This window comes from Otolemur garnettii, unplaced genomic scaffold, assembly GCF_000181295.1.
Source record: "Otolemur garnettii isolate 467f Iridium unplaced genomic scaffold, OtoGar3 scaffold00068, whole genome shotgun sequence".
Taxonomy (NCBI): domain Eukaryota; kingdom Metazoa; phylum Chordata; class Mammalia; order Primates; family Galagidae; genus Otolemur; species Otolemur garnettii.
Window position 1 is genome coordinate 7118485 of NW_003852463.1, and position 9993 is coordinate 7128477.

The following is a 9993-nucleotide window of genomic DNA, read 5'->3' on the forward strand; positions in this document are numbered from 1 at the left end:
AGTGCCAGCCACATACACCAAGGCTAGAGGATTCAATCCCGGCCTGGGCCAATTAAATAGAAATGACAATAAACAAAAAAATAGCCTGGCATTGTGGCACCTGTAGTCCCAGCTACTTGGGAGGCTGAGGCAAGAGAATCACCTAAGCCCAGGAGTTGGAGTTTGCTATGAGCTGTGTGATACTGCCATGGCACTCTACAGAGGGCGATAAAGTGAGACTCTGTCTCTAAAAAAAAAAGACAACCTCCCCTTTTGCATCCTTTCTTTCATTTTTTTCTCTAATTATGAGATGCTCCCTCACTCCATACACAGACCTGCTTTAGTAGGACTATTTCTTTCTTTCCTTGCCCCCACTTGCCCATCAAAACTCACTCTCAATAAGGCTCTGACATTCCTTAGTTGTGTCTCTGTAAGTTTTCCAGTTTTTGGCTTTCTTTCTCAGGGATGACAATCCCATCACTATGTAAGAATTAAAAAGCAATTTCAGTCTCCAGGAGCAGATAAATGTTTCTCTTCCTAGGTGGACTGCTTGTCTTTTTGCTTCTGTATGCCCCACTCGGCCAGTTTAAGTTCCACCTCATCCAGAAAGCCGCCCCCACCTTGCTCATCCTCTCTGACAGGTGAGAGGTGGCCCTCTCATACCACTGAGCTCTGAGCACACAGGCCTGGCCCACCAGTCTGAACATTTGGGAAAGTACATCTTCTTTCTCTTTCTCCTCTGCTTTCCTAGGGCAGGGCAGCTGTTCTCATAGATAGGGCCTAGTGTCTTTCCTTTTAGGTAAGGTAAAGAAAGAGGATCTGTAAACATCTTTTAGCAGTTCCCCCCTAAAACCTCCTGGCCTTCATGTCTGTTCTGTGAGTTTCCAGGGGTAGAATGAGCTAAACTTGGCTTGAAAAGGAACCAGGAATGTCTCTGCTAAACTTATTAAAGTCTCCAGGGAAGGCCAGACTGAGGTTGAACAGTCAGTCACCTCAAGGATTCTTGGAAAGGATCCTCCCCTTTCCAAGATTTTGATGCTCCCTGCACCCAGGAATGCTGTGGCAGAAGAGCCCTTGATGGGTTTAACTCTGGCTTACCGAGTGACCAGCTGTGTGACCTTGAACTTATCTCTTCCTCATTCTGGACTTCACTTTCATCAACTGTGAAATCACTGGCTTGAATTTGATATTCTCACTTACACCCTATGAGCAAGAACTGGACTCAGTTTTTGTGGATACATTGCAAAATTTATCATATTTTTTAAGAAATGGGTTTTCTGGTCATCTCACAAATTCTTTGGCATTCCTTTCCTTAACAAGCATGTAAGTTGTTTCATGCTTCAGGGCTTGCTGTGGTGATCACCGCATTGCCTTGTTTTAATGACTTTGATTGAAGAAATTATTTTTAAAATGTGTACTCAGTGGGCAACATCTCCAAAAGTGTTCCTAGAAATCTGCCCTTGTCGTTCAGTTACAGAAACAGTTTGCCTTTACCAAATCATGTCTTTATCCTCTGTATAAATCAAGGTGCACATCTCTTTGCATATTGAAAGTATTTAGAGAACAGAAAAGAGACACATAAGCAAACTCAAGTGTCACTTTCTTGGGCTTACCACCAGTTTTTGGAAAAACCATCAGCTGGGCAGCCAGTTCAAGGAATCTGAACATGACGTGGTCTATTGTAGGTTTGTCTCTTGCTCACTTCACATGTGTGGATACTAAGCCTATTCAAAGGTGTAGCCTTAGCTAATGTAATAGGCATAAATGAACAGGTCCTCAGATTTCGAGTACTGGCATGCAGATGCTTGAAAGCATTAATGGTTTTACCAGAGGAGGCTTATAGAAAGAGGATATATAAATCAGTTAAATTTTGTTAGGATGAGAAGAGAAGTTTATAGGCAGTAAGAGCATGAGTTAGCACTGTTCTCACAATTCATATGACCATGGAATCTTCTCAGTGTTCCAAGAACCATTACACTGTAACTAGGAAAAATATGGGAAACTACAGGAACACCATGCTCAGTGATTTTTATATATACACATATATTTTTTATTTCACTTGATAACAACATAATACTTTCATTTACTATAAAATCACAAGCAGATACTAATACTTAGAAATATTACAGAGAGTTGAATGAAAAATTGATACATTTCAGGCTGAAAGGGGTTTGCTTGCAACATACAACAAGCTCCTGTTAAACTGTTGCTTAGCATTCCTAATGGAAACAGCAAACATCATGACAAATTTTGTCATTTTACTATTTTTTAATCTAAAATTTAATTTTCTAGATTATGGAAGGCGATGTTTGATTATAATTAAAAAATAAGAATTATCTTCCAGTGCATGCTTGTTTGGGCTAATATTTTCGTTCTAATTAGCAGATTAGCATAATTAGCATTCTGGCCGAACTGTAGGATAAGTCTGTTAGATAATAAATGGGAAGAAATAAATAGGTTTTTGAAATGTGTGCTCCACCAAAATCAAGTAACTATAAAAAGTAAACTTTGCCACCAGAAAGAAAGAGTTGATTATACTTGGAGGGGAAAATGTCACACTTTCATAGCCTTAAAAGTGTTCTACTCCAGAAGTAAATAAGAAGAAAAGGACAAGTCCACTCTGCAGCTCTACACACTCAGGGGAATAAAAACAAATTGACAAACAACTATCCCAGTGCCCAGGCTCACGCTGGCTGGGAACAGGCGTGGGAGGATGATCAGCACTTCATGATCACAACAGTGGTCTGATTCTGGAGCTTCCAAAAGCCTGAACTCATCTTATGACTGAAGACCTACCCACCATTTCCTTTATGCTTCTGCCACCAAATCTCCTGGCCTTGTTTGTTATACCAAGATGTTATTGGGAGCACAATGTATATAGCCGTGGTAAGAAGGGGAAAGGAGCAATTTACACAAATAACAATAAAAGGGGGAGACGATGAGGTTTCTAGATACATAAGCCAAAGTGACAGGTGTCTCCTCATCCAGTCTCTGCAGTCACTAGTCCATTCTTCCGAATGCTTGTGTGGTTAGAGGCATTTCCCTTCACATTGTGTTGGCACCTCACACTCTGTCAGTAGGTATCACAGGTGTTGCCTTTGTTCTCTCAAAGAGGCTTTGCCTAGGGTCACATGGGTGACAAAGCCAAAAGTGGAGCTCAGAACTTCTCATTTTTAAATACTAAATGGCAGGATTGAAAACACTAAAGTAAAGACAGGTTAGAAAGTGGGATGAGATTTCAGTAAGCCTGTGGGCTCCCTGAAGTCACTATTGGGCCCAATGCCACCCATGTGTGTCCTTCCTTCCTGAGTGCCCAGGACGCTCCCACCCCTAGTATAATCATCCCTTGCCACTGGATAGCATGGTTTCAATCATGCTGAGGAGGAGAAATGTGGTAGCTTTTTCTTCCCAAGGGTCCATTCAAAAAAGAAGTGAACCTCAATCTAAGAGAATAATGACCAGGATGAGATACCCTCATATCATACCAGCATCAGGCTGTCTGGTTAGGAGATGGCCTTCCTTGCTCACATTTGAGAGCTGTTAATGAGGCTTCATGGATAAGACCAGTGGTGGCCACATCCATGAAGCCTTGTCTCTACTTTGAAAGATTCTATGCACCACAAGCATGGAGACAAGAGAAGGAAAGGAAAGACTTAAGGGGAAGCCTAACTGGTTCAAGTCAGAATAACATCCTTATAGTGGAGAGCCGGAGCCTCGGCCCTCAGCCCGTGGCTCCCAGAGATCCAGTGTTGACCTCCTCCACTTGCACGTCCCTTCCCCCCAGGGACAAGAAGCCGAAGGCACATGGCCGCCCTGAACTCAGACTTCCCTCTCTAAACTCGCTCCAGGTTCTCAGAACCCTGTAATTTCTTGTCCAAATGGCATCCAGGTTCTGTGTGGCTTCCCCAAGTCCATCCTTCTGAAGATGAGCCTTACCACATGCGAGCCCAGGCCTGGGGGGTAGTCAGAGAGCAGCGTGGGGGAAAGAGCCACCCAGCACTTGGCCATGGGTACTGGGTGTTGGTGCGCATGCGTGGCTCCTCACAGTGAGTCCCAGAGCAGGGACGAGAAGGGGAGGGCTGTAGAAAGAGCTGGGAATCTCTTCTGTATCCTCGCCCTTGTCTTACAAACGTTAGACGTGAACTCTGTCCCAAGAAGATGGGCTACATCAGTGACCGATGAGGGCTGAGGCAGTCAGAGACATCCGCACAAGCTCTGCAGTCCCATGCCGACTCTGGTTCCCTGCTTGAAGCCCCCTTATTCACAACTACCTATACCATGCCACCTGCTTTGGTTTAATCCCTACTTCATTTTACTAACTAAATGTCATCACCACATACAGATTTTACCAGTGCCTAGAGGTGCACATTCGGCGAAAGCCGGCCACTGGTGATAGTGTCTGGTCACGTGCAGGTCCTTTAACACCGTGTTCACAGGGCTGTCCATTTCCCCCGTCCTCTGCAGCAATCCAAGAATTCCTGGTTGATGGAGGGTATCCAAGCACACGGGTCAGCGTCCCAGAGAGCTGGCTTGTGTCCAGCCTGGCAAGGTCCTGGGTGGTTACTTCAGTCTGTTGCAGTCCACCTCCTCCGTGGCCGGCATTGTGGTAGTTTTGAGATCCAGGTCTGCGCTGGACTTGCCCCCGTTGTACGAAGCCTTCCAGTGGAGCAGCACGAGCCTCCTGAAGCAGTTGATGGAGTTGTTCTTGACGGAGACAAAGCACACAGTGTTGATGACGCTGTTGCTCATGGCGATGCACTCCACCACGTAGAAGGCGGTGAGGTAGTGCTTCTCCTTGACGAACACTGCGGGGAAGAAGTCGCGCACCACAGTGAAGCCGTAGAAGGGCGTCCAGCACAGCACGTAGGCGCTGAGCACGCCCATGAGCACCAGCACCGTCTTCCTGCGGCAGCGCAGCCGCTTGCGCACCTGCTCGGTCTGGAAGCCCGGCACTGCCTTGAACCACAGCTCGCGAGACACCCTGGCGTAGCAAAGCGTCATGGTGACCACCGGGCCCACGAACTCCACACCCAGGATAACGAGGAAGTAGGACTTGTAGTAGAGCTGCTGGTCCACCGACCAAATCTGGCCGCAGAAGATCTTCTTCCGGCTCTTGACGGTGACCAGGACCGTTTCGGTCGTGAAGTAGGCAGACGGGATGGCGATGAGGATGGACACGGCCCACACCAAGGCGATCAGGCCGATGGCGGTTTGACACTTCATCCGGGGCCTCAGCGGGTAGACGATGGCCAGATACCTGGGGCAGGAGCACAAGGAGACAGCCACTGTTAGGAGTGGGGGCGGTGATCGCTTGATTAGTGCGGCAACTGAACGGCAGGTGTGGAGGGAAAGGCCGGTGGCACATGGGCTTCCACGCAGGCAGACTTGGCTGCAAACCCCAGCCCACCTCTACCCAGCTCGGTGAGGCCTCACAGGTATTGTTTAATCTCTCAGAGCCTCAGTGTCCTTATTTGCAAAAATTTGTTTGCCATTAAAGACTAAATGTAATAATGTATGCACATCCCTGGCACAGTTTTCAACCTCGCATTCACTCAAAAATCGTAACAATTATTATTAAATGTGATAACACTGCCCATTACTTTCTAGCCTGGCGCTATTCCCAGCTCAGTCCTGTTCTCAGGCCATTCATTCTAATTACCTCCCAGCTTAGATGGCTAAAAGGATCTGACAATTCCGAGGAGTTGTAAGGAGAATCTGACCTTTCCTATGGGAGCAATGGGCAAAGTTTTTCCTCCTTCCACATTTAAAATCATATGTTATGTCTGCGCAGCACAGATGGAGGCAAAGACTATGGCCGTTCATGTCATTTTCCAGGTAGAGAGATAAAAGCTGCTGAGAGATGAGTGACTGTCTCAAGGTTGTATGCTACAGGACCCTTGACAGAAAATATTTAACCCTACCTCACACAGTTAATGTGAAAATCAATTGAGAATATATGTGAATGTATTTTCTTTTTTAACCACAAAGCACTACATGGTAAAAGACATTGCTTTTGCTCTTTCCAAAACAACAACAACAACAACAACAACAATAAACCCCACACTGCTATTACCACAGTGGTCCAAGAGCCAGGAGAGAGAGCACTTTCTGGGAGATGTGAGTCATTTGGGTGGTATGATAGCTGATAGCATCCTTCCCAGAGAGAGTGCACGTTCTTATGCAGAGAGCTCTGATTTCCTGGAAGACATTCTGTGGCTGGCAGGGGGTGGAAGATGGAAAAGGAGAAAAATGGGAAGTGACATGGGAGAGCATGAGGAGTCAACAGTGGAAACACACACAGTCTCATGTCCCAGGTAGAGCTGAGAGCAAACGAGACGGGGGCCTGAAGGAAAGCCCAACTAATTCTGTTTCCTTTGAAACCAATCCCTGTGAGGTCATCTTTCTTGGGGTTATGATTTGAACAGAAGTTCATCTTTTGTTTCCTGATTGTATCTCTGCTATTTCTGTCCTCACCCCCCGCCCCCTGCTCCGCTGAGTAGGCAGCCAAACACTTTGGGAGAGTTCACTAGAGTAAGACTCTCGCTCTCTTCTAGCTCCCAGATGTTAGTAGGTGGATAGGCCGTGTCCACCCTCTGGACACTTGACTCTAGCCAGTATCCCAAGTGCCAAAGAATAAAATGAGAATGTCTGCAAGGTGTGGACAATGAGATTATCAGTGCCTGGGCTGGGCTTTTCATTAAGACGCAGAGCTCCTAATGTAACAAGAGTGTTAAACTTGCTCTGACTCATAACGAAAATACGAGTATAGAGCTTCTGCTCTCCCCAGCTTGCTTGCTGTGTATCTCCCCTTCCATGTAGCTAATTACTCTGTCAAAGAAAATTTCTATATTCATATTTGTTCATCAGGTGAACTTTCACTATATAATTCTATTCCTTCTATTTTCAATACTAACTTCCTAAGACTTTATGATGTTTCAAACTCAGACTGTGTTTTCAAGGAACATGTGAGAGAGAATACCGACTTGCGACTCAGAAGACCTAGAATCTAATCTCAGCTTTGTCACAAATTCAGCTATGAAAATCTGAGTCATTTTTCTTAGCTCTGTAGGTTTAATTTCCTCATCTGTAAAATGGAAATATCTCCTAAATACTAAGAGGATGCAATAAGACACTGCATAGAAATAACAGTAAGCTATCAATATACAAGAAACCGTATCTAAAAATGTTATTTTTCAGAATTATTCTATATACATGGCAATTTTCCCTTACCTTCCTCACCTGTTTTTGTCAAATTGGGGGTTTGCAAGTCCTCTCCTACCTTCTATTTTATTAGATCCAACTCTTCAGGTCAAAACTAATTTCCAGGGTAGCATTTCAATGCCTGTCAGATAGTTTTTTTCATACTAGCTCTCTGACACCACCCCAACTCTATCCCCAGGATTAGTGTCATGAGTGGTGCAAGAGGCCTTTCTAATAGATACATTTACCAAGGAGGCAAATTGCAGTGAACTGTTTCAAGGCTTTTCTATCAGCCTTGGCTATGCAAGGACCAGAAGTGCATAAGTCTAGAATTAGCAATGCTTGCTCATGTTTGAGAAGAAGTGTACAACGTACAGCGCATTTTCAAACCCACTTTCTCACTAAGTAATCCCAACGTTATTAAATAGGTGATAGCAAAGATGCTCATTTTATAGACAAGTACACTGAGGCTTGGTTAAATAACCTGCCAAAACCATTCAGCTAGAAATTGACAGAACCACGGCTCAGACTCTTATCGTGTTGCAAATCCACTGGCTTCTCCAATGGTGCTATTTGCCCCATCCCTTTCCAGCAATGCCCCTTCCTCCTGTCTTCCTGGCATCCTAGCAGCCCTTCTCCACTTTCCTCTCCATCATAGTTGGTTTCTGCCCATGGATGTTCCAAAGAAGGGCTGGACAATTGGCAGCTATTTTGCTTATGAGTATGCCCTTGGCTTGCCCTGTGTGTCTGCCACTACAGTGGCTCAGGTCCAGATTCATCTAGAGCCAATAGTTCCCAGACAACAAAGAATAAAGGCTTTTGGACAAAGACATGTCCAGGCAATGACTGTGTGATAATAGTGGGCTGGATAATTAAGCAAACAGCATTTTGGGCTCCCTGTATGTCCCCAAGACTCATCCTCAGATCTAATTATGGCAACAGCAGTCTTAGGAGCCACAAAGCTGGCTTGGGGATGGGCTCAGAATGCACAACCTGTTCCTCCCTCGGCCAGCAGACACTGATCAAAGAGCTCGCCGGTGGGCATTTGTGCCTCCTAAGGCTGGATTAGGACACTCAAGACTTAGATGGCCTCATCAAGACAGAAAAGGGTAATAGAGTGGGGCTCCTCAATGCCTGCAGTGCTGTGGGATCTGAGGGAGACATCTCAAGGACAGCGTTGGTGTCTCTGTATCAAAGTGGAAGCCCAGACCTAGTGGGGAAGGGGCGAGTTCTCTCATGACTTTTTCTGCCCCCTCTGCTGTCAGATCTGACTTTCTTTGCCTGGTTTTGAGATTGTCTGGAACGTGACCCTGGCCTTTCTAATCTCCACTCTCCTCATGTCTCTTGCCCCTGTTGCACGTACCTTCCCCCAGGTTCCTCAGACTTACTCAGGCATTCCCACTGTTAGACTTTTGCAAATACTGTTCTACCCTCTTGGGAAACATTTCTTCTCCTTTGCTGATCTTCATTTGCTGAAGACCAGTTAAAAGTCCACTTCTTCCATGAAGCCACATCCGATGCTCCAGTCCCTGCTGGTCTGACTTTACTCTTCTCCAATTTTCACCTAAAGTTTATCCTTTACTTATTCTTTAACCGCTTCATACATGTTAGTTCTCCCTATCCCCACTCTACATGGCCAGCTCCCCGACAGCCGGGATATTGTCTTCCCTTCTTTCATAAACTTTTGCTGTCTGTGAATTCTGGGTCTCTAAGAGGATTTTAAGAAACTTCACCTCATCTAGTGCCTGGCACCGGGTGAACAGAAATATGAAAAGCAAGGGTGACAGTTCTCCAAAAGATTGCCACCTGTTTTTGGAAAACAGGACATGAGACTGGGAGGCAGTGTGAGGCTACATAATAAAATATTGAAAGAACAGGTGAAGAGGTTTGAGCTGTACTTTGTGAGCAACAGAGTGTTGGGGGTCTTTTAGTAAGAGAGGGGAGGTATGTACAAGATAGAAGATGAGTTTGGCTACAGGGGCCTTCTAGAAAGGCCTGTTTCTAGAAACTATCAAGTGTGTTCCTGCCTTTTTAGACTCATAATTCCCTTTGTCTGGAATGCTTCCTCCCTTCCTGGTCTTCACAAGGCAGTCTCCCCACCATTGCTCATTTATTGGTTCAAATGTCTTCTCAGAGGTACTTCTGCTGACTACTCACTTACGGTAGGTCCCTCCTTAATTTCTCAATGTTCCTGTGCATATTTGTTTGGGGTATCTCTTGCTTCTGAAATTACCTTCCTTTTTGTTTGCCTGTCATCTCTCTCCATACTTAGAGTATAAGCTTCCTGGGGACAATGAGCCTTTTTGTCTTATTTACTGTCCTATCCCTCGTGCTTAGAATAGTATCTCTCATACTGTAGTCACTCACATATAAAAATGCACTGCGTAAATGAATGAATGAAATTTGGGGATGGATTGTGAGAAGGGTGGACAATGAGCAGAACAAAGAGACAAGGACCAAGTTGAGACTAGGATAGCCCAGCCCTGAGGGAAGAAGGTGGGTATTGCCCCTACCTGGAAGTCAAACAAATAAATGCTGGGGAAGAGGAAAGAGTCACTAGGACAAAAGAGACTTTCTAGTTTACATGCCTGGGAGAACAATAATATGAACAGAAATCTAAGCTGTAGACAATAAATCATTCTATTCTGCTCTTTCTTAAAAACGTTTTATTAACTTTTAAAAATCACATCATAAAAGCAACCACTTCAATGAAAAGAGGTTAGTGGATCAAAAATATGCACTGGCTTTTTGTTGTTGTTGTTGTTGTTATTTCTACAAGGATTAATTTAAGAATTGTAATACCCACGGGTGAGT

At 44.9% G+C, this 9993-nt stretch overlaps 1 protein-coding gene across 1 annotated transcript in view; it reads right to left on the bottom strand.

Annotated features, from left to right (window-relative positions):
* Positions 1-4539: 4539 nt before the first annotated feature.
* PROKR1 (prokineticin receptor 1) overlaps positions 4540-9993 on the bottom strand; it is an 8690-nt gene continuing 3236 nt past the window's right edge. Inside the window, exon 2 of the mRNA XM_003793452.2 lies at positions 4540-5236. Coding sequence (XP_003793500.1) covers positions 4540-5236 — 697 coding nt within the window. The remainder of the gene's footprint in view (positions 5237-9993) is intronic.